Source organism: Pleurodeles waltl, chromosome 1_2 (genome assembly GCF_031143425.1).
Source record: "Pleurodeles waltl isolate 20211129_DDA chromosome 1_2, aPleWal1.hap1.20221129, whole genome shotgun sequence".
Lineage (NCBI taxonomy): Eukaryota > Metazoa > Chordata > Amphibia > Caudata > Salamandridae > Pleurodeles > Pleurodeles waltl.
The window spans coordinates 850,955,250-850,980,738 of NC_090437.1; the positions used below are offsets into that span (position 1 = coordinate 850,955,250).

General features: G+C 43.3%; 1 protein-coding gene across 1 annotated transcript in view; it reads right to left on the reverse strand.

Annotated features, from left to right (window-relative positions):
- Nucleotides 1-25,489, reverse strand: part of AGA (aspartylglucosaminidase) — a 220,945-nt gene that overhangs the window by 118,043 nt on the left and 77,413 nt on the right. The window contains exon 3 of the mRNA XM_069244707.1: nucleotides 23,007-23,119. Coding sequence (XP_069100808.1) covers nucleotides 23,007-23,119 — 113 coding nt within the window. The remainder of the gene's footprint in view (nucleotides 1-23,006; nucleotides 23,120-25,489) is intronic.

The following is a 25,489-nucleotide window of genomic DNA, read 5'->3' on the forward strand; positions in this document are numbered from 1 at the left end:
CCACTATAAGATCCATAGTAACAGTATGCCAGGCATGGGGTGCCGTGGGCAAAGGGCTTAACAGACCTTGTGAAGCTGTTCTATTTGATTTCCCTCTTTGACATTTGTCACAAGTTGACACATATTGTCTTATCTGAGTTTTCATTTTTGCCCACCAAAATTCTCGTTGTATTAGATTTAGAGTCTTTTGAATTCCTTTGTGTCCAGCCAATTGATCGTCATGATCAGCCTGAAGAATTTTTTCTTGCAGCTCCAGTCGGAACATACAGTGCACCTTTAAAGTATGGCAAACCTTTTTTGATTTCTCTTCCTTGGCCTTCTTTGGACCACTTCAGCATTCCTTCGAATGTTAAGTTTTCTTGAATTTCTTTGGTTACATTTTCATACAATATGGCAGATATGAACTTCTCTTGTGGAATAATCAATTCTTTTTCTGGAGGCTCTTTAACTGCACCGGTATCAATTTGAGATAGAGCATCTGCCTTCCCATTTACTTTTCTTGGTCTGAAAGTGATAACAAAATCAAAGTCTGCAAAATATAGGGACCAACGCAGTTGTCTAGCTGTTAGAGTTCAAGCTGATTTTAAAAACTGTAAATTTCGGTGGTCCGTGTAAACGGTCACTTTATGCTTAGCTCCCAAAATGTAATGCCTCCACTCACGAAAAGTTTCTTTGACTGCCAATAGCTCCTTATCCGCAATTGAATAATTTATCTCTGGTGGTGTTAATTTTCGAGAGAAAAAGGCCACTGGGTGTAATTGACCTGTATCTTTATGACGCTGGGAAAGGATACCTCCTATGGCAACATCTGAAGCATCTGCCTCCACATAATATGGCTCATCTGGATTGGGGTGGAGCAAGATTGGAGCCGAGACAAAGGAATTCTTCAAAAAATTAAAAGCATTTTCAGCTTCTTTTGTCCACTCAAACTTCACTCCTTTCTTCAACAATCGAGTAATGGGTGTAACTGTTTGAGAAAAATTGGATATGAATCTTCGATAAAAATTAGCGAACCCCAAGAAACTCTGGATCTCTTTGACATTGCAAGGAGAAGGCCAATGTTGCACTGTCTTTATCTTGGCAGGATCCATACTAACTCCTTCTGGTGACAAAATGAATCCTAAGAACTCAACTCGTTCCACATGAAATGCACACTTCTCTAATTTTACATAGAGATGGTTTTCTTGCAACCTTGTGAGGATGGATCGAACATGGGAAATGTGCTCCTGTAGATTGTCGGAAAATATTAAAATGTCATCTATATAAACCACGACAATCCGGTCGAGGAATTCTCGTAATATATCATTAACGAAATGCTGGAAGGCAGCGGGAGCATTGCATAACCCATAAGGCATCACTTGATATTCAAATAATCCGTATCGAGTCCGAAAAGCGGTTTTCCATTCATCCCCTGAAGCCACTCGAATCAAATGATATGCTCCTCACAGGTCCAATTTGGTGTAGATTCTAGCATTCTTTACTTGATCTAATAAAACTGACACTAAAGGCAGTGGGTATCGATTTTTTATGGTAACCTGATTGAGGGCTCGATAATCAATGCAAGTTCGAAGACTCCCATCCTTCTTTGGTATGAAAAATAGTGGGGATGACACTGGAGATTCAGAAGGACGAATAAAACCATTAGCAAGATATTGATCCAAATACTCCTTTAAATGTTGATTCTCTGCTTCGGTCAATGCGTATATTCTGCTACATGGCAATATCGCACCTGGCTCCAGTTCAATTTTGCAGTCGTAGGGTCGATGTGGTGGCAATTTCTTAGCCTCCTTTTCATCAAAAACGGCGACTAAATCCTCATATTCTTTTGGGATTTCTGCTGTCTTTAGTGCACAGATCATTGAAGAGTGTGATGATAAACAGGCCGCTTGGGACTTGGTGGACACTTCCACTCCATCATGAAAGCAATTCTCTTTGCAGTAAGAGAAATTCATCTTGATCGTTCTTTTGCTCCAATCAATTTGTGGATTATGTTCTGTAAGCCAGGGCAGACCCAAAATGAGTTGAAATTGTGGAGCATCTATCAAATTAAAGATTATCTGCTCCTGATGTCCACCAAAACCTTGCATCTGAATTGGTTCGGTCTCATGGGAAATGGGTCCTGAAGAAAGATTGGTTCCATCCACAGCTCTTACTACTTCCAAAGTAGATTTCTTGATAAATCGAATACCCATTTTACGAGCGTATTTGATATCACAGAAGTTGCCCGTAGCTCCAGAGTCTATCATAACTGAGATCCCTTGAATTTCCTTCTCAAGGGTCTTAACTGATACTGTTTGTACCAAATGTGGCGCTGCGGTTTGTAAGGTATTCGCCACTCGTTGATCTAAAGGAGTTGTCTTGGGTTCTGCTTTCATCAGGGCAACTCCCTCTACTGATGAAGCTGGCCTTTTCCCGACTGAAGAGCTTTGGGTTTCTTGGGACAGTTTTTAACAAAATGCCCAGATGCACCGCAATATAAACATAGTTGATTCACCCTTCTTTTCTCTTTTTCTTCCTTAGATAAAGGACCTCGGATGGAACCAATTTGCATTGGTTCTTCTATCGTTATCCCTTTTCCGGCTCTCGTATGATCATTTCTTACACGATCAATTCTGAGGGGAAATGGTCGATACTCTCTTCTCTTTTCTGCTCTTCGTTCAGTTAACCGGTGGTCAATCTGTAACACAAGATCAATTCACTCCGAAATTTCGGTGGGTCTATTTGGAACTTGTGCTAAGGCATCTTTCAATTCATCTCTCAGTCCACGATAAAATATGGCGGCTCTTTTTGACTCCGGCCAGGCAGTCTCTACAATGAGTTTATTGAAATGAGCCAGATAGGCTACTAGATCTTTATTACCTTGCCTGATTTCCAGTAGTTCATTGTCAGTGGCTTGAGCTGCAGTTCCCCGATCAAATATTCTTAAGAACTCTTCCTTGAAATTTTGGAAATGATATAAAACAGGATCATTTCTGGAAATTATTGGCATGGACCATGTGGCCGCATCTCCTGTCAGATAAGATAATATAAATGCCACTTTGGACTGGTCTTCGGAAAAAATGACTGGTCTACATAAAAAATGCAATGAGCATTGGGTCAGAAAAATCTGCGCCTTATTTGGATCCCCACCGAAGCGCTCGGGTTGAGCCAAAGGAATAATAGGGGAAACCGCATTACTTGAGTGGATATACCTGCAGACTGTGAAGGGCTAGGGATTTGTGAAAACACAGATTCATTTGATTTAGCGGTTTTCCCTAACTCATTTATTCGCTGTTTTATTTGGACTGTTTCTTCTATGGTGTTATTTAATTGTTTCTGGAACCCTTCCAAAACGGTGGCTAATGCTTTTATATCAATTCCTTCTGCCATTCTGCTCAGGAGGAAATCTGTTTTTACCTAAAATTAGGGTGATGGCACTTCAATCTGTCAGGATACTTCAATTCGATTTCCTGAGAAGCAGAAGATAACTCCTCAGTCCAGACCCGAGCTACTCACAACGAATATTAATCCTTCGTGCTGAGTACCCCGGAGGGAGAAAGGGGAATGGGATGGTAGAGAGACTGCCACAGAGATGATGAACGCCAGTACTCAGTCTGCCTCTTCACATCTAAGATTGGATACAGCACCTGCAAGAGTCACAGTCGCAATTACTAGGGACATACAACATCAGTTTTTTCACTTTCTACTCTCAACACTTAATTCTCTTTAATTCTATTATTTCTTCACTCACCCTGAGTTCTCTGTAGCCTTGCTTCTCTCTCGATAAATGATAGCTCTTCTTAAAAAAATGCTTATTACTGATTCTGGAAGAACTTCTCAACCTTTGTTAGAGATTGGTTTTATGTTGCTATATATATATATATATATATATATATATATATATATATATATAGTTGGTGATAATGCGTTCTTCAAATCAGCTGATGTTATTTAATTTCTCCTGTCTTATTGTGACTTCTGTCAATACTTGTATTTGTAAATGCTTGTTTATTAAAGTTCGTTTCTCCTTTCTTACTTCGACATTTGTTGATAACTTGTATTTGTAAATGCTTGTTTATTACAGTTAGTTTCTCCTTCCTTACTTCGACATCTGTCGATAACTTGTAGTTGTAAATGCTTGTTTATTTAAGTTTGTTTCTCTTTTAAACTCTATTTTGGTTTATTACCATTGAATTTGTAAATGCTTATTTGTTCACAGTTCGTTTCTCCTTTAAACTTGGCCTTTGTTTATAACCTTGACATTTGTAGATACTTGCTCTTTTAAAGTTCGTTTTTTCTTTGACTTTAATATCTTAAACAAGAACCTTGTAAACATAAGGTTAATTCATACATTAACTCTGTAGCCTTGCCGACTTCCACGGGAACGGTCTACTATCAAACTCTTCGAATAAACCTTGACAATATTTATTGTTTTTCTGTAATATAATCTTCAAATGTAATTTTACCTCACAGGAGTTTCTGTTCTGAAGCGAGCTCTCTCTCCACACAGCTGATTCCTGTCAGACCTCAGTTGAAGTGCAAGGCTTCCAGCTGGAGAGCTCGTAACCTAGCAACCAACCGATTGCAAGACTATGTAGGAGGCTGGACTGGCTTGTAGTGAGTACCAAGGGGTACTTGCACCTTGCACCAGGCCCAGTTATCCCTTATTAGTGTATAGGGTGTCTAGCAGCTTAGGCTGATAGATAATGGTAGCTTAGCAAAGCAGCTCAGGCTGAACTAGGAGACGTGTGAAGCTACCACAGTACCACTTAGTGTCATATGCACAATATCATAAGAAAACACAATACACAGTTATACTAAAAATAAAGGTACTTTATTTTTATGACAATATGCCAAAGTATCTTAGAGTGTACCCTCAGTGAGAGGATAGGAAATATACACAAGATATATATACACAATAGCAAAAATATGCAGTATAGTCTTAGAAAACAGTGCAAACAATGTATAGTTACAATAGGATGCAATGGGGAAACATAGGGATAGGGGCAACACAAACCATATACTCCAAAAGTGGAATGTGAACCACGAATGGACCCCAAACCTATGTGACCTTGTAGAGGGTCGCTGGGACTATTAGAAAATAGTGAGAGTTAGAAAAATAACCCTCCCCAAGACCCTGAAAAGTGAGTGCAAAGTGCACCAAAGTTCCCCTAAGGACAAAATAGTCGTGTTAGAGGGAGAATGCAAGGAAAACACAAATCAGCAATGCAACAACGATGGATTCCTGTCTGAAGGTACCTGTGGAACAAGGGGACCAAGTCCAAAAGTCACAAGCAGCTCGGAAATGGGCAGATGCCCAAGAAATGCCAGCGGTTGGTGCAAAGAAGCTCTTTCTAGGCTGAAGAACTGTGAATACTGCAGGAACGACAAGGGCTAGAGACTTCCCCTTTGGAGGATGGATCCCCCACGCCTTGGAGAGTCGTGCAGAAGTGTTTTCCCGCCGGATGGACGCCAACAAGCCTTGCTACACGCAAATCGTGCGTTTGGCGTTTTTGGACGCTGCTGGGGCCCAGGAGGGACCAGAAGGTCGCAAATTGGACCTGCAGAGAGAGGGGACGTCGAGCAAGACAAAGAGCCCTCACTGAAGCAGGTAGCACCCGGAGAAGGGCCAGAAACAGGCACTACGAGGATGCGTGAAACGGTGCTCGCCGAAGTTGCACAAAGGAGTCCCACGTCGCCGGAGACCAACTTAGAAAGTCGTGCAATGCAGGTTAGAGTGCCGTGGACCCAGGCTTGGCTGTGCACACAGGATTTCCGCCGGAAGTGCACAGGGGCCGGAGAAGCTTGCAAAGTCGCGGTTCCCAGCAATGCAGCCCAGCGAGGTGAGGCAAGGACTTACCTCCACCAAACTTGGGCTGAAGAGTCACTGGACTGTGGGGGTCACTTGGACGGTGTCGCTGGATTCGAGGGACCTCGCTCGTCGTGCTGAGAGGAGACCCAAGGGACCGGAGATGCAGCTTTTTGGTGCCTGCGGTTGCAGGGGGAAGATTCCGTCGACCCACGGGAGATTTCTTCGGAGCTTCTGGTGCAGAGAGGAGGCAGACTACCCCCACAGCATGCACAAGCAGGAAAACAGTCGAGAAGGCGGCAGGATCAGCGTTACAGAGTTGCAGTAGTCGTCTTAGCTACTATGTTGCAGGTTTGCAGGCTTCCAGCGCGGTCAGCGGTCGATTCCTTATCAGAAGATGAAGAGGGAGATGCAGAGGAACTCGGCTGAGCTCATGCATTCGTTATCTGAAGTTTCCCCAGAGACAGAGACCCTAAATAGCCAGAAAAGAGGGTTTGGCTACCTAGGAGAGAGGAAAGGCTACTAACACCTGAAGGAGCCTATCACAAGGAGTCTCTGACGTCACCTGGTGGCACTGGCCACTCAGAGCAGTCCAGTGTGCCAGCAGCACCTCTGTTTCCAAGATGGCAGAGGTCTGGAGCACACTGGAGGAGCTCTGGACACCTCCCAGGGGAGGTGCAGGTCAGGGGAGTGGTCACTCCCCTTTCCTTTGTCCAGTTTCGCGCCAGAGCAGGGGCTAAGGGGTCCCTGAACCGGTGTAGACTGGCTTATGCAGAATTGGGCACATCTGTGCCCAACAAAGCATTTCCAGAGGCTGGGGGAGGCTACTCCTCCCCTGCCTTCACACCATTTTCCAAAGGGAGAGGGTGTCACACCCTCTCTCAGAGGAAGTTCTTTGTTCTGCCATCCTGGGCCAGGCCTGGCTGGACCCCAGGAGGGCAGCTGCCTGTCTGAGGGGTTGGCAGCAGCAGCAGCTGCAGAGAAACCCCAGGAAGGGCAGTCTGGCAGTACCAGGGTCTGTGCTACAGACCACTGGGATCATGGAATTGTACCAATGATGCCAGGATGGCATAGAGGGGGCAATTCCATGATCATAGACATGTTACATGGCCATATTCGGAGTTACCATGGTGAAGCTACATATAGGTAGTGACCTATATGTAGTGCACGCGTGTAATGGTGTCCCCGCACTCACAAAGTTCAGTGAATTGGCTCTGAACAATGTGGGGGCACCTTGGCTAGTGCCAGGGTGCCCTCACACTAAGTAACTTTGCACCTAACCTTTACCAGGTAAAGGTTAGACATATAGGTGACTTATAAGTTACTTAAGTGCAGTGTAAAATGGCTGTGAAATAACGTGGACGTTATTTCACTCAGGCTGCAGTGGCAGGCCTGTGTAAGAATTGTCAGAGCTCCCTATGGGTGGCAAAAGAAATGCTGCAGCCCATAGGGATCTCCTGGAACCCCAATACCCTGGGTACCTCAGTACCATATACTAGGGAATTATAAGGGTGTTCCAGTAAGCCAATGTAAATTGGTAAAAATGGTCACTAGCCTGTCAGTGACAATTTGGAAAGAAATGAGAGAGCATAACCACTGAGGTTCTGATTAGCAGAGCCTCAGTGAGACAGTTAGTCACTACACAGGTAACACATTCAGGCACACTTATGAGCACTGGGGCCCTGGGTTACCAGGGTCCCAGTGACACATACAACTAAAACAACATATATACAGTGAAAAATGGGGGTAACATGCCAGGCAAGATGGTACTTTCCTACAGACTAGAACTGTAACTAACCTTCAGGACTCACAGCGGCCATCTTGGATCTTCTCTTCTTGATTCTTCCTTTGAAATAAGCGCAAGATTACTCTGCAAACCTTCTTCCAGTTTGGGCTTTGCTGTCTCCACTGAGGATATCTCTTTGCTTTTCTCATGCACTTCTTTGATTTGACTTGGCAAGTTTGTGTGGTCATGACACACGGCTGGAGTAGATGTAGACAGCGTTAAGAAATTACGATTTCGCATTTTAAGAAGATAGTACGTGAGACTACTGGAAAGGGAAGTGCCAATGAGCGTCTCTTATTATTGTTTTTTGAATGATATATACAGTTTAACCATTGCCCCCTGGGGTTTAATTACTATAAAGAATGAGGAATATAACTGTTTGTGGGCCAGATGTCAGATTAAAATTACTGTTGTTAGTTTGTTTTGATTTGTATTCAGGATATTATTTTGGTCGCTTTAAAGCATGCAGTATGTTTATCCATATGAGCTATATAGAACAGGAGAAGGAGACTGATTTATATGAAGATATAATAGGCAATGCTGCTTACAATATTTTGCCAAAGAATAAGTGCTATAGGTTTCTGATGTACACACAATGTTGTCTGGCCGGACCTACAAATGACTATTAGGGATAGTCTTGGCCCTACAATTTACAATCAAAAAAATATGCAATGTTTACCAAAAAATAAGTAATATTTACTAGGAGTTGAGCTATATTGCAAACTTCTTGTTTATTTTGAGATATCCTGGTTTATCTAACTATGCAAACCACATTATTTATTCACCAGCTTAAAATGACGACCATAACACAAAGTTGTGTTCAGTCTGTTGTTTAGGTTAGTTACGATGAGATATAAAAACAGTGCTCCCATTATAAGACAATGTCGTGATCAGATTCTATCACAAAGATAATCTTGGCCCTCCGATCCATGATCAGAAAAATATCTATTATTATGAGATGATATGGCAAATTGGTTGCCCGTTTTGAAATATTTTGATTTATATGTCCATGCACCAGCTAAAGATGGCGACCATAACACAAAGCTGTGTTTATTTCGTTGTTTGTGTTAGTTATGATGAGATTTTAAAACTGGTGTTCACACTACAATTAGACATTGTGGTCAAGGCCTGTTTTGGCTGAAACAAGCTGATGCTTTTTTTCTGTCAATTTATGACGTAATAGTTAGGTGGCTATGTTTGTGCCAACAAAATGTTTTTTAACCGGGAAAAAAAACACATAAGTTTACCAGTTAACTTGCACCCTGCCATGCACTGCTTATGACCTCACATAATATATCACTCATGATATGTTCTATGACATAATTCACGACATCACTGATGATGTCTCACCAGTTAAAAAGGGAAGTGGGCACACGGCCTCCCCTGTCCTGAAGCCTTATTAGGCCTCGGGGACCACATCTAACCGGCCAAATGCAATTAAACAGGGGAGGAGGGCATGCAGCCCCACCTCCCCGAGCCTTCTTGGACCCCAGGGGCCCCATTCCTGTGAGTTAAGTTCTAAGGGGAGTGGATGCATACAGCTCCACCATTCCAAGCCTCATTAGTTCTCAGGACCCCATCTACTGAGATATGCAATTAAACAGGAGCAAGGGGGGAGCCTACAAGGTGTGGGATCCGCCACTGATCCCACTCGGAGCAAGCAGCTCTCTTCTGCTTGCTCCCTCCAGGCAGGAGTAATCTCTGTTGCATTGCCAAAGCAGAACAGAGTTTTCTCCCACCCGGTGGGAGCATGTTTAAATCTCCTGCTTGCATAGAGCAGACTTGCCTTCCCTGCCCGTTCTGCTGCAGGCAGGGAAGGCGTGTTTGCTTCCATTTGGATGGAGACTTAAAAACGCTCCCGCCAGGCTCCACAGGACAGAGGAATAAAGCCAGTCCTGGGGGATGTGGTCCATTGGACTTACAATGGCTTGGGAGAGTGGGGGCCGCATGTGTTTTTTTTAACGGACTGGGCCAGTGGATGGGATCCGTGTGGCTTTTAAAAGGTCAGGAAGCTGCCACATAAGGCTTGGGAGGGAGCTGCATGCTACATCTCCCAATACCATCACATTTTGGCCCTGGGGGATGGGCTCCTAGGGCCCAAAATGTGCACGAGGTTTGTGTGGGGGGGATGATAGGGGGGGCCACTGACACCCATGTTGCGTGAATGCGTATTTTCCATAAAGAAATAAAAGGTAAGAAGAATTTGGCAAATCACAAACAATTGATTTAATTAAACACAGTGGCCGGGAGAGCGCAGTGCAGAGTCGGGGTCTGATGACTGTGTGTCAAAGTTGCAGAGTTCTGTGCGTCCATTCATACAATTCTTGAAGGGTTATAAAACAATTCCCGGGCCTAGTCATGGAGTGGTAAATCTGACCATCTGATAAAGTGCTCAGGTGGAATTTAACCTTGCATGGACTAAATGTGGATCAGTAGATAACATGTCCAGATGTTCGCAAGGGGAATGAAGGAACACTGCATTTTGTGTGTATACTTTGTTCTGATTGTCTGAGTGTTCCTAACTTCATGTGGCACCTGGCATTTATGTTGTGTTGTCTTCAATTATAATTAACAGCTTTGAGAAAGGCTTTGTGTCGAAACGCGTCCGCTGAAATTAAAACATTTTCATGATACCCCAAGAGTGTTCTGTGTTTTGGTTTAAGCCCTTTCAGTGAGTCCACCCTCACTTACGGAGGCACCCATCTTTAGTTCAGCAGCAGTTGGTGGAACTGGTCTGAAGGTGTGTGTGTGTGTGTATGTAAATATATATATATACACATATATATAAATATATATATATATATATATATATATGGAAAATGTCACTTACCCAGTGTACATCTGTTCGCTCCTCCTCTGTGCTTTTTCAGCTTCGAAGCTGGTTTTTTCGGTATTGAAAAAGTCGGGGTTGAGGATGGTCTCGGCTCCGAAAATGATTTTCGAGATTTCGACTCGAAAGATCAATGTTTGCTGGGCTCAGAGACAGAGCTTCGACTCGAGTCCGATGGCTTGGGAGGAGTGGCCTTTTTCGGTGCCGAAGTTGTGGGTTGGTCACCGAAGGTCTTTTTTCGGGTCGAGCCATGGCCTTCCGGCAGTGGCGTCCCCAAGGCCTTATGTTTGGGCTTGGCTGGGATAGGGGCAGGCTTACTCATGTGCTGTCCTGCCGTTACCGGTCGGTCCTCCTCAGACTCCTGCTCGGAGTCGGATCCTCAAACGGAGACAGCAGTCTGCATGATTTCCTCCTCTTCAACATTGAGACGTTCAGTGCTTTTGGATGCCATCTCGAGTCTCCGTGCTCTTCTGTCTCAGAACGTTTTCTTGGAACGGAAGGATCTGCAGGCCTCGCAATTTTCTTCCCGATGGTCTGGGGACAGGCAGAGATTACAGACGAGATGTTGGTCTGTGTAGGGTAATTTAGCGTGGCACTGAGGACAAAAGTGGAATGGGGACCAGTCCATGAGGCTTCCACGCGGTCGGCCCGACTAGTCCTGAGTTGGGCACGGGCACCCCGAAGGGTTAGTAAAGATGTTTGATCAGACGGTACCAAAGTGTTGATAGAAGATGGAACGCGATCGAAACAACACCGACGAGAATTAAAGAGTTTTGACTCGAACTATCGGAGCGAAAGGAAACACGTCCGAACCCAATGGCGGAAAGAAAACAATCTAACATGGAGTTGATGCCCATGCACAATGGAGCCGAAGAGGAGGAGTCACTCGATCCTGTGACTTGAAAACACTTCTTCGAAGAAAAACAACTTGTAACACTCCGAGCCCAACACTAGATGGCAGACGTATGCACAGCATGTGTACCTGCGGCTACACATGCCATCGAACATATTATATATATATATATATATATATATATGGAAAATGTCACTTACCCAGTGTACATCTGTTCGTGGCATTAGTCGCTGCAGATTCACATGCTGTGCACATCCCGCCATCTGGTGTTGGGCTCGGAGTGTTACAAGTTGTCTCCACGAGACCGAGGGACTCCTTCCATTTCGACTCCATTGCGCATGGGCGTCGACTCCATCTTAGATTGTTTTCCCCGCAGAGGGTGAGGTAGGAGTTGTGTATGCTAGTAATAGTGCCCATGCAATGGAGTGAATGCGTATGTACATAATGAAGTTTCAAGTAATATATTTACAAATGTACAAATGTTTAAGATCTACTTCTAAACGGCTACAGGCTCCCGGGGAGGCGGGTGGGCGCATGTGAATAATGCCACGAACAGATGTACACTGGGTAAGTGACATTTTCCGTTCGATGGCATGTGTAGCTGCAGATACACATGCTGTGCATAGACTAGTAAGCAGTTATCTCCCCAAAAGTGGTGGTTCAGCCTGTAGGAGTTGAAGTAGTTTGAAATAATGTTCTTAGTACAGCTTGACCTACTGTTGCTTGTTGTGCAGTTAACACATCTACACAGTAGTGCTTGGTAAATGTATGAGGCGTAGACCATGTTGCTGCCTTACATATTTCGTTCATTGGAATATTTCCTAGAAAGGCCATGGTAGCACCCTTCTTTCTGGTTGAGTGTGCCTTTGGTGTAATAGGCAGTTCTCTTTTAGCTTTAAGATAGCAGGTTTGAATGCACTTAACTATCCATCTAGCAATGCCTTGTTTTGAAATTGGATTTCCTGTATGAGGTTTTTGAAAGGCGATAAATAGTTGTTTTGTCTTTCGAATTAGTTTTGTTCTGTCAATGTAGTACATTAGTGCTCTTTTGATGTCTAATGTATGTAGTGCTCTTTCAGCTACAGAATCTGGCTGTGGGAAGAACACTGGTAATTCTACTGTTTGATTCAAGTGGAACGGTGAGATTACTTTTGGTAAAAATTTAGGATTGGTCCGTAGAACAACTTTATTTTTGTGTATTTGAATAAATGGTTCTTGAATGGTAAATGCTTGAATTTCACTCACTCTTCTTAGAGATGTGATGGCAATTAAAAATGCAACTTTCCACGTTAAGTATTGCATTTCACAAGAGTGCATGGGCTCAAAAGGTGGACCCATGAGTCGTGTTAAGACAATGTTGAGGTTCCATGAAGGAACTGGTGGTGTTCTTGGTGGTATAATTCTCTTTAGGCCTTCCATAAACGCTTTTATGACTGGTATCCTAAACAATGAAGTTGAATGCGTAATTTGCAGGTAAGCTGAAATTGCCGTAAGATGTATTTTAATGGAAGAGAAAGCTAGTTTAGATTTTTGCAAATGTAGTAAGTATCCTACTATCTCTTTTGCAGATGCGTGTAAAGGTTGAATTTGATTATTATGGCAGTAATAAACAAATCTTTTCCACTTATTTGCATAGCAGTGTCTAGTGGTAGGTTTTCTAGCTTGTTTTATGACCTCCATACATTCCTGTGTGGGGACTAAGTGCCCGAATTCTAGGATTTCAGGAGCCAAATTGCTAGATTCAGCGATGCTGGATTTGGATGTCTGATCTGTTGTTTGTGTTGTGTTAACAGATCTGGTCTGTTTGGCAGTTTGACATGAGGTACTACTGAAAGGTCTAGTAGTGTTGTGTACCAAGGTTGCCTTGCCCATGTTGGTGCTATTAGTATGAGTTTGAGTTTGTTTTGACTCAACTTGTTTACTAGATATGGAAGAAGTGGGAGAGGGGGAAAAGCGTACGCAAATATCCCTGACCAGTTCATCCATAGTGCATTGCCCTGAGACTGATGTTGTGGGTACCTGGATGCGAAGTTTTGGCATTTTGAGTTTTCTTTTGTTGCAAATAGATCTATTTGTGGCGTTCCCCACATTCTGAAGTAAGTGTTCAGTATTTGGGGGTGAATTTCCCATTTGTGGATCTGTTGGTGATCCCGAGAGAGATTGTCTGCTAACTGATTCTGAATCCCTGGAATAAATTGTGCTATTAGGCGAATGTGGTTGTGAATCGCCCAATGCCATATTTTTTGTGTTAGGAGACACAACTGTGTCGAGTGTGTTCCTCCCTGTTTGTTTAGGTAATACATTGTTGTCATGTTGTCTGTTTTGACAAAAGTGTATTTGTGGGTTATTATGGGTTGAAATGCTTTCAGCGCTAGAAACACAGCTAACAGTTCTAAGTGGTTTATATGAAACTGTCTTTGCTGAATGTCCCGTTGTCCTTGGATGCTGTGCTGATTGCGGTGTGCTCCCCACCCTGTCATGGATGCATCTGTCGTTATTACGTATTGTGGCACTGGGTCGTGGAAAGGCCTCCCTTGGTTTAAATTTATACTGTTCCACCATTGAAGCGAGATGTATGTTTGGCGGTCTATCAACACCAGATCTAGAAGTTGACCCTGTGCCTGTGACCACTGTGATGCTAGGCACTGTTGTAAGGGCCGCATGTGCAACCTTGCGTTTGGGACAATGGCTATGCATGAGGACATCATGCCTAGGAGTTTCATTACTAATTTGACCTGTATCTTTTGGTTTGGATACATGGCTTGTATTACATTGTGGAATGTTTTGACTCTTTGTGGACTTGGAGTGGCAATTCCTTTTACTGTGTTGATTGTTGCTCCTAGGTATTGCTGTGTTTGACACGGCAGAAGGTGTGACTTTGAGTAATTGATTGAGAAACCTAGTTTGTGTATGGTTTCTATGACATAATTTGTGTGTTGTGAACACTATATTTGCGTGTTGGTTTTGATTAACCAATCGTCTAGGTACGGGAACACATGTATTTGCTGCCTTCTGATATGTGCAGCTACTACTGCTAGACATTTTGTAAAAACTCTTGGCGCAGTCGTTATTCCGAATGGCAACACTTTGAATTGGTAATGTATCCCTTGGAATACAAACCTTAGGTACTTTCTGTGTGAAGGATGTATTAGTATATGGAAATATGCATCCTTTAGATCCAGTGTTGTCATGTAGTCTTGTTGTTTGAGCAGTGGGATTACTTCTTGTAATGTAACCATGTGAAAGTGGTCTGATTTGATGTATGTATTTAATATTCTGAGATCTAGTATAGGTCTTAGAGTTTTGTCTTTTTTGGGCATCAGAAAGTACAGTGAGTAAACTCCTGTGTTTAGTTCTTGTTTTGGTACTAATTCTATTGCCTCTTTTTGGAGCAATGCTTGAACTTCTAAACCTAGAAGATTTATATGTTGTTTTGACATACTGTGTGTTTTCGGTGGGACTGTTGGAGGGAATTCGAGAAATTCTATGCAATAACCATGCTGGATAATTGCTAGTACCCAAGTATCTGTTGTTATCTCCTCCCAATGTTTGTAAAATTGGCTTATCCTTCCCCCCACAAGTGTTATGTGATGGGGATGTGTGACTTGTAAGTCACTGCTTATTTTGAGGACTTTTGGGGCTTTGGAATTTTCCTCTATTTTTTTGGAATTGTCCCCCTCTATATTGCCCCCGAAAACTTCCCCGCTGATATTGGCTTTGGTAAGTGGGCCTTGTTTTGTGATGTTGTGGTTTCTGTAGGTTGTCCTCGAAACCCTCCCCTAAAAGGTGTTTTGCGAAATGTGCCTCTGCTCTGCGGGGAGTAGAGTGCGCCCATGGCTTTTGCTGTATCAGTGTCTTTCTTGAGTTTATCAATAGCAGTGTCGACTTCCGGCCCAAACAACTGCTGTTCATTAAATGGCATATTTAGCACGGCTTGTTGAATTTCCGGCTTGAAACCTGACGTGCGCAGCCATGCGTGCCTTCTTATTGTTATTGCAGTATTTACTGTCCATGCAGCCGTATCTGCTGCATCCATTGAAGACCGTATCTGATTATTAGAGATACTTTGTCCTTCTTCCACCACTTGTTGTGCTCTTTTTTGGAACTCCTTGGGTAAGTGTTCTATCAAATGTTGCATCTCATCCCAGTGAGCTCTATCATATCTTGCCAAAAGTGCTTGTGAATTGGCAATGCGCCATTGGTTTGCTGCTTGTGCTGCAACCCTTTTGCCCGCAGCATTAGATTTGCGACTCTCTTTGTCTGGAGGTGGTGCGTCCCCCGAGGTATGAGAGTTTGCTCTCTTACGAGCTGCCCCGACAACTACTGAGTCTGGTGTTAACTGGGTTGTAATATAAAAAGGATCTGTTGGCGGTGGCTTGTACTTTTTCTCCACCCTTGGAGTTATGGCTCGGCCTTTAACAGGATCCTGAAAGATTTGTTTTGAATGTTTTAGCATTCCTGGGAGCATAGGTAGTCTTTGGTATTGGCTATGAGTGGAGGATAGCGTGTTAAACAAAAAGTCATCCTCAATTGGTTCGGAATGCAAGGTGACGTTATGGAAAGCAGCTGCCCTTGCGATCACCTGTGTGTAAGATGTACTGTCCTCAGGAGGGGACGGCCTGGCAGGGTATGAGTCTGGGCTGTTGTCCGATACTGGAGCATCGTAAAGGTCCCATGCATCGGGATCATCTTGACTCATGGCAGTATGAGTCGGGGAGTGCATCAGTGGAGGAGTTGCTACTGGTGATGTGTGCACTGATGGTGGTGGAGACGGTGGTGGAGTTGTTTTCTTTGCCACCTTTGCCTGTGGCTCCTTGTCCTTTTTTTGAAAGGCAAGTTTTCTTTTTATTTTAATTGGGGGAAGAGTGGTTATCTTCCCTGTGTCTTGATGAATGTGGAGCCTCCTTTGAGTATAGTCTGGCTCTACAGCTTGAAGTTCCTCTCCAAATCTATGTTTTTGCATTTGGGAGGACAATCCTTGTTCCTCTGTATAGGAACCTGTTTTCGGCTCCGAGGCTGGATGTTTCAGAACCGAAACTTTTTCGGACGTCTTTTTAGGCTCCGAAGAAACCTTTGTAATTTTCGGCGTGGTGGTTTCACGGTGCCGAATTTGTTCGGTGCCGCTGTCACGGTGCCGAAATTTCTCTGAGCCGATGTCTCGGGTCCGAGATTGCTGTGTGGTGGTATCTCGACCGGAGTCGCGTGCCCTTTTTCGGTGCCTTGGCTCGGTCACCTATTTTTTGGGTTAAGCCATGGCCTGTTGGCGGTGGCGTCCCCTGGGCATTTGTTGACTTCTCGTGAGTCTTATGTTTCGACGTCTTACTCACGGTTTTCGGCATTTCTTTGGCCTCGAGCTCTTCCGAGTCCGACTCGTGGATAGAGAAAGCTTCCTCTTCCTCCTAGAAAAGCTCTTGTCCTGTCGGCGTCGACGCCATCTGCAGTCTTCTGGCTCTTCGGTCTCTTAACATGTTTCTGGACTGAAACGCTCGACAGGCCTCACAAGTATCTTCCTTGTGCTCTGGGGACAAGCACAAGTTACAGACCAGATGCTGATCCGTATACGGATACTTGTTATGGCATTTTGGACAGAAGCGGAATGGGGTCCGTTCCATCAGCCTTGAAGTCACACGTGGCCGGGCCGACCAGGCCCCGACCGGGGATCGAAAAAACCCCAAAGGGCCACCGGAGCTCTTCAAAATTCGGTGTCGATCTGTTGTAACTAACCAGATACCGAACGCAAACAATACCGACGTTTTTTCCGAGATTCTAACTAACTTTCCGACCCGAAACACGGAGCGAAAAGGAACACCTCCGAACCCGATGGCGGAAAAAAAACAATCTAAGATGGAGTCGACGCCCATGCGCAATGGAGTCGAAATGGGAGGAGTCCCTCGGTCTTGTGACTCGAAAAGACTTCTTCGAAGAAAAACAACTTGTAACACTCCGAGCCCAACACCAGATGGCGGGATGTGCACAGCATGTGTATCTGCAGCTACACATGCCATTGAACATATATATATATATAATGTCACTTACCCACTGTACATCTGTTCGTGGCATGTAGTGCCGCAGATTCACATGCTATGCATTATTCCACCATCTAGTGTTGGGCTCGTAGTGTAACAAGTTTCTTCAAAGAAGTCTTTTCGGAGTCACGGGAACGAGTGACTCCTCCTCTCGGTCAGACCAGAAAGGGAAGTAGTGTGAGAGGGGGAAAAGCATAAGCAAATATCCCTGACCAGTTGATCCATAGAGCATTGCCCTTGGATAGAGGATGTGGGTGTCTGGATGCAAAGTTTTGGCATTTTGCGTTTTCGCTTGTTGCGAAGAGGTCTATTTCTGGTGTTCCCCACTTTTAAAAGTACTGTTGAAGTACCCGAAAGTGAATTTCCCATTTGTGTATCTGTTGGTGTGTCCTGCTTAGGAGATCTGCTAACTGATTGTGTATTCCTGGAATGTATTCTGCTACTAGATGAATGTGACTGTGAATTGCCCATTTCCATATTGTTTGGACTAGAAGGGACAGTTGAGATGAACGTGTCCTGTCTTGTTTCTTCAGGTAATATGACATGGTCGTTATATTGTCTGTTTTTATCAAAACAGTCTTGTGTTTGAGAAGGGGTTGAAACCCTTTTAGGGCAAGGAACACAGCTAATAATTCTAAATGGTTTATGTGATAATTTCGCTGTTTTGAATCCCATTCCCCTTAAATGATAAGGTTGTTGAGATGAGTTCCCCAACCTATCATTGATGCATCTGTTGTTATTGTGGTCTGAGGCACAGGGTCTTGAAATGACCACCCCTTCATTAAATAGCTGAGATTCCACCATTGAAGGGACTCGTGCGTTTGGCGGTCTAACACTAGATCTTGCAATTGATCCTGTGCTTGAGACCATTGCTGTGAGAGGCACTGTTGTAGTGTTCTCATGTTTAGTCTTGCATGCGGTACTATTGCTATGCAGGATGCCATCATTCCTAATAGTTTCATGATAAATCTTACAGTGTATTGTTGATTTGGCTGCATTTGTGGTATGACATTTTGGAAAGCTTGTATCCTTTGTGTATTTGGATAGGCTAAGGCTTTTGCGTATTGAGAATAGCACCTAGATAAGGCTGCACCTGTGCTGGTTGAAGATGGGACTTTTGGTAGTTGAGAGTTAAACCTAGTGCATGTAGGGCCTCTATTGTGTATTGAGTGTGTTGTTGACATTGTATAAAATTGCTTGATTTTATTAGCCAATCGTCTAGATAAGGAAAGACGTGTACTACCGCTAGACATTTTGTGAACACCCTTTGAGCTATTGTTATGCCGAATGGTAGAAATTTGAATTCACAATGTTTTCCAGCTACCACAAACCTTTTTTTCTGTGAGCTGGATGGATGGGTATATGGAAATACGCATCTTTGAGGTCTAATGCAGTCATGTAATCTTGTTTTTGTAGTAGTGGAATGCCATCCTGCAGAGTTACCAAGTGAACGTGTTCTGACAGGATATACGGATTTAGGGATCTGAGGTCTAGGATGGGCCTGAGAGTGCCATCCTTTTTGGGAATGAGGAAGTATAGTGAGTATACTCCTGTTCCTTGTTGAGAATGTGGGACCAATTCTATTGTCTGTTTTAGTAGCAGTGATTTAACTTCTTGTTGTAACAGAACATTGTGTTCTGGGGACAGTTTGTGATAACGTGGAGGAATGTTTGGGTGGGGTAGAAATCAATTCTAGGCAATAGTCATTGCAGATAATTGACAATACCAATTGATCTGTGGTGATATTTTGCCATTGGTAGTGGAATTGCTGCAGTCTGCCCCCCAAATGAAATGTGTGCGGTTGAAGGATGGTAAATAAGTCACTGTTTAGATGGGGTAGTGACTTGTTTTGAGGCCGGGAACTTGCCTCTGGTTCTAAGGTATTGGCCTCTATAAGAACCTCTAAATCCCCCTCTCTGTTGCCCTTGTTTTACCTGGGAGAGAGAAGCCTTTGTGGATTGTGGCTTAAATCCTCCTCTAAATTGTTGCCTAAGAAAGGAGCCTCTGTAGGGTGTTGTATATAAGTCTCCCATTGCTTTGTCTGTGTCTGAGTCTTTTCTGAGTTTTTCTATGGCAGTGTCAACCTCCGGGCCAAACAGGTGTTTTTTTTTTTAATTAAAAGGCATATTCAGCACTGCCTGCCGTATTTGTGGTTTGAAACCAGAGGAACGTAGCCATGCATGTCTGCGTATTGTGACAGCAGTATTCATGCTTCTAGCTGCTGTATCAGCAGCATCAAGGGCAGCCCGTATTTGGTTATTACTTATGGCCTGACTCTCCTCAACAATTTGTTGAGCTCTTTTTTGGTGCTCTTTTGGCAGCTCCTGCATCTCTTCCCAGTGGGCTCTATCATACCTTGCTAACAAGGCTTGTGAGTTTGCAATACGCCATTGGTTAGCTGCTTGTGTAGCTACCCTCTTGCCAGCAGCATCGAATTTCCCACTCTCTTTGTCAGGGGGAGGGGCATCCCCTGACAAATGACTATGGCCCTTTTTCTAGCTGCACTCACAACCACTGAGTCTGGAGGTACTTGGTGGGTAATATATGCAGGGTCTTATATTTTTAGTGAATGCGGGGTGTTAAAACCTTAGCTTTAACCGGCTCACTGAATATCTCATCTGCATGTTTTATCATGCCAGGTAGCATTGGGAGGCACTGCTATAATGAGTGCGTGGAGGATAAGGTATTAAAAAGGGAATCCTCTTCCAAAGGCTCACTGTGCATAAGTACCCAGTGGTACGCTGCTGCCTGAGAAATAACCTGCGTGTATGCAGTAGTGTCTTCTGGCGGGGTAGGTTTGGAAGGATATAAGTCCAGGTCATTAGCAGGTATAGGATCTGGATCATACAGATGCCAAGGATCAACCGTATCACCATGAGATTATGTTTATGAATGAGTTGAAGGGAAAGGTGGTGGGCTAGTGGGTGGTGGCAAAAAATAAAGTTGTGGTGAATGAGGGGGAGAAATATGCCTAGGTAATGGCTTCTCCTTCCGTTTGAAAATCTTTGTTGGTGGTGGAACAGTATCTAAATGTTCCTGAAAAGCCAACTTTCTCTTAGTTTGTAGTGGAGGTGCAGTAATTATTCTGCGGTCTCTTTATGGATAAGGATCCCTGATTGTCTCTCATCCATGATTTCCAGAATGGGTTGAATCTTTGTGTCCTCAGAAACATATTCAGATGGTTTCAAATGATTTAGAGGACTGTTCGTCATACGATTTAGAGCTCTGCTTAAGATGGCTCGCAAGTTATTGTTCTCCTGAAAAAGAAGACTTTTTCGGCTCCGAAGATGACAGTTTTTTCGTGCCCGAAAATGCAGCTGGTTGTTTCGGCCCGAGGCAGGACTTCGAGGCTTCGACTCCGAAGAGTGTAAATGTCGGATCGCATCAGAAGTTGAGCTTTTGGTGGACTTGGTCAACTCCGGTATCGAAGGAGGTGTGGCCTTTTTCGGCACCGAACCCGAAGGTCGGTCGACGAGTATCTTCTTGCGGGTCGAACCATGGCTCTCTGGCAGTAGTGCGCCCAAGGCCTTTGAGGACTTTTTAGGAGCGGGCGTTGGGGCAGTCGTACTCACGTGCTGACCAGCAGTGACAAATGTATCTTCCTCAGTCTTCTTCGGAGTCTGTGTCTCGGATGGAAACAGCCGTCTGTTCTTCCTCCATGGTGTAGATAAACTCTGTACTCTTCAACGCCATTTCCAGTCTCCTGGCTCTCCAGTCACGCAGGGTCTCCTTGGATCGAAATGCTCAACAGGCCTCACAATCCTCTTCTCGGTGATCGTGAGAGAGACAAAGATTACTTACAAGGTGTTGGTCTGTGTATGGAAATTTTGCATGGCATCGGGGACAAAATCGAAATGGAGTCTGATCCATCAGGCTTCGACGTGGTAGTCCCGAACAGGCCCGAGTTGGGAGCTTGCGCCCCGAAGGGCAACATTTGGTTTTCGACTGTACTATTGGTTCGACTATGGGTGGGAACGCGACTGAAACAATACCAACGGTCAAAGAAAGTTATCTTGGGTTTCCGAATCGAAATCTCTGAGCTACAGCAAACACGTCCAAACCTGACAGCGGAAAGAAAACACTCTAACAATGGAGTCGATGCCCATGCGGCGTATGACTGAGAGGAGGAGTCACTCGATCCCTTGAGTCCGAAAACACTTCTTCGAAGAAAAACAACTTGTAACACTCCGGGCCCAACACTAGATGGTGGAAGCAATGCATAACATCTGTATCTGCATCTACTCATGCCATCGGACATATATATATAAATATATGCACACACACACATACATATATATATATTTATACTGTGTCATGATGAGCTGCAGGTGCCTACACTGTGTAACTTCCAGGGTTCTAGCACATTCCTAGAATCAACAGTCTTCCTGTTGGTACATTTCACTTTGGAGGCGAGTAGGATCTGCGACAGGTCAACTGACAGATTCCCCAGAGAGCACTTAACTGAGCGTGAAACCAGACATTTAGCACTATAAAACTACCAATTGTCCTCAGCTTGGAATTCCAGTTCATTTAGTGTCTTATTTTTTTGGTGCTCAAATTAGGGCCTCAGAAACCAGAACAAACCACATGTCTAGCATTTGTGTTCGATCATGTAACATTGTCCATAGCTACTTAAGTTAGTCACTAGGTCTCTAAGCAACAAAAAGCACAGTACCCTGAAAAAAGCAAGAAGTAAGGCACATTTTAAGAGGTGCAAATTATTTGTGGTAAGATAATAGAGGAAGGAGTGGTTGAACTGTTGGTTCCTACCATGGAAGTTTAAAAGTATTTAGCTTGGGTGTTACAGAATTTACCATGAAGCCCGGGAGGACAGAGTTCATGTGTTTCCTGTATGTGGTGCTGGCTGTCTCATCGGTGTAAGTGGTGACAGCAGATAAGAAAGGATAAAGTACTGAAATAGATTTGTTTATTCTCAACTTTGCAACAAAATGAAAAGAATGCCTGCCACTTTGAACTGTGCAAATAGGCATCAGAACAAAAGTTTTTATGTGAAGTCATAAAACAGTTCATCAAGAGAATTCACAAGATGGTATCTAATTATAGCACATGAAATGTGACTTCCATCCATGGTGCATCACATTCTGTCCTTGCTCTGCAACCCCTCTGGTTACTAAATCCTCGCTGGGGCTTTTCGGCATGGTTAAGCCATTGTAGCTTGAAGATTAAAAGTGGTTTAAATCGAGCATGTGGTCCATGGATGCATTCTACCTTGTGAAGGAAGAATACAAACCATTTAAACCAAGAACATACATTGTGCTCTCTTACAGGCCGCATGTAAAATTTGACAACTAAAAATGTTTGATCAGCAAGTTTTAATACAATTAAAATGCTTTACCTTAAAATCTTGTCTAAGATATCTGTGCATAGACTGCCCTCTTTAATGATTCATTTATGTTGTGCAACTGTGCCTACTGTCTTCTTCTGAACAGAAGTCTTGTGCTCTGTTTGCTACCTCATAATCTACAAGTGACTGCAGGAAGTAATTATTGTGTCTTAATGCAGGATGTCAGTTCTAAATATGAAGTGACTGTACCCTTACAGAGGATATTTCTACCAATACTATTTGTGGCATCCTTCACAGTACTAACAACATTGATAAATGATATACCAAAGTGTGCCAATTAAATAGTATGATACACCAAAGTGTGCCAATTAAAGAGTAATGTTTCAAATTAAGATTGACCAAACAGAATTGCAAGTACCTGATTCGCCCACTAAAAATGTGTGTTTTGTATGTTCCATCACTGCTCGAGCTACACCAATGGCATTCTTTATTCTTCTGAGATTTGCTACAGCACCAACTTCCATCGTATTGCTAGAATACATAATAAAGAAACGTCATTATTTACAGCATAGCAGTATTACAGCAAACAAACAATAGGCACTGATTATGTACTGCTAAAAAAACAGATTGTTCAACCCAAGAGATAGCCAGCTCAGTCACTTACTTTCAATATATAAAACAAGCACTAGGGAAGCCAACAGATCTCATATTTACCAATACTTGTTTGCTCCAAGTTTTGGCTATGCCAATGCTTGTATACTATTGCTGCAAGCAAAGATAAGTTCAATACCATCATCAAGCATTTTCTACTTTAAAAAAGTAGACTTCGAAGATGGCTGCCATGTTGCCATCTTTGAAGAATAAACATGTAACCCTAAAAGATTCCCTGGTGACGTAAATGGCTCTGTCAATCCTTGAAGGGCTAATCAACAAGTATTACCAATCAAGATGCATTCCGTTTGACTGTTAGGTAAATGTCGGAGATATTCTCCACCAACACCTTGTTTGTATACACCATATGTTTAAAAGGATATTGGGCCACACTTATGTTTTATACTGTGGATGTACAACAATATCATTCAACCTTCGGCATTTGTACTTATATGGCTGGTTTAAAATGCAATAAAGTTTGTGTTTAAAAAAACCCACCAAGTATCACCAAAACTAAAAGAAAGAAGGCTAGCTGGGCACATCCTGAATGGGAAGCAAATTGACTGTAAATAGGATCACCTGAGGAACAGAGGGAAGGTTAATGCCATTACCACAAGGGAGTGCTCAAAGTCCAGTCCTATCACAAACTCCAACAGGGAAAATAGTGGAAAAGCTATGCAACTTTCCAAGAAATACCATGGCTTTGAGGATAACCCACCCCACCACTCTACACCTGCTATCTGTAGGTGAGTCCTAATGAAAAACAACTGGAATTAGGCAACCATGACTGTTAGCAAGACGTTTCGCAATCCCTTTACTTCACTTCTTCTCTGCCACATTCTTGATTTTCAGTTTACTATAAAGCATAGCTATTCCATTAAGTGGGACAAGAATGATGTGGACAAATACAAAATTGAACAACTAATACAGTACAAAGAAATTATGACCACTGTGAAAATGAAAGAAAATGTACACATTTCAGTTAAGCAGCATTAACACAGTAACGAGGGGGAAGACACAATATTTAAAAGTTAAACTGGGGGTGCTTGTGTTTCAGACAAGTGGGCAATTTATCGCAGCAAGCAATCCATGGGGGAATTTTGGGTGAGGTGTAGCACTCAATGTTCTTATTAATGGCAAATTTGGCACTGAACCTTATTTCACATAACAAGAAATTACGTTTGTAACCAGGGTACAAGTCACGTAGAACCACATTAGTAGTTGAGCATCCTTTTGTCTACAGACTCCTGAGAGGCATCAGGTTATCTCTTCCTCCTGGCCCAAGATATTTCATACTTTGTGATGTTAACAAGGTACTTCGATTATTCAAATCATGGCCATCTAATAAGTATCTGCTAAGGAAACAGATGTTGGCAGGACTGGCTACCTTGGTGTGTTTGGTTTCATGTTGCTGGGTTTCAGATGTTCGAGCATTGGATATTACTGGGAGAGTTTTTACTCTGGATGGGGTGACATTTCATGTTTCCAGGAGGACGAAGTTTAATTCCAGAATTGTTTCTTATCCCACTTTCCAGACAAACCCGAAGTTGTGTGTTGTCCAGGCTCTGAAAGCTTATGAGTCCATGATGGCAGAGATCTGTCCCCAGTGGGAACGACAACTTAGGTAGCTCTCTCTAAACCACACAAAGCGATGTCTTCTTCCACCATTGCCAGATGAGTCAGGTGGGTATTACAGGAAGCTGGAATTGATGTGTCTTTTTTGGGGGCTCATTCGATGAGTGGGGCTGTGGCCTCAAGAGCTTTTTCTTTAGGAGCTCGTTTGGAGGACCTCGTTAATTTGGCGGATTGGTCCTCCGATTCTACCTTCAACAGATTATACTTTAAGGTGGTACAGGATCTGGCGGCTCTAGTAGTGGACACTCTTTAAACCAACCTAATCCTCGCCTCCGGTCCTGACATAGAATGAAAAATTTCCTAGCTATCGTAACAGAAAGTTTAAATTCTGTTAAGGACATGGAGACGAGGATTAGTCCCCTGCCCTCCCCAACATATATTCATCCCACCCAACAAAGGATCAGAGTATCCTGACACGGTTTTCGAGCTAGGTGTAAGTAATGTGGTGAACACTCATTGTTCTGATTAATTGCATACTCGTATACTTCTGACTCTTAGGAAGGGAATTACAGAATTGTAGGGTTGTTCTACAATGATGGTTTTATTTAATTATATGTTAATTATATGTCAACCACATGATGTATTAAAAAGTTAATAATTATTGATGTGTTCCGT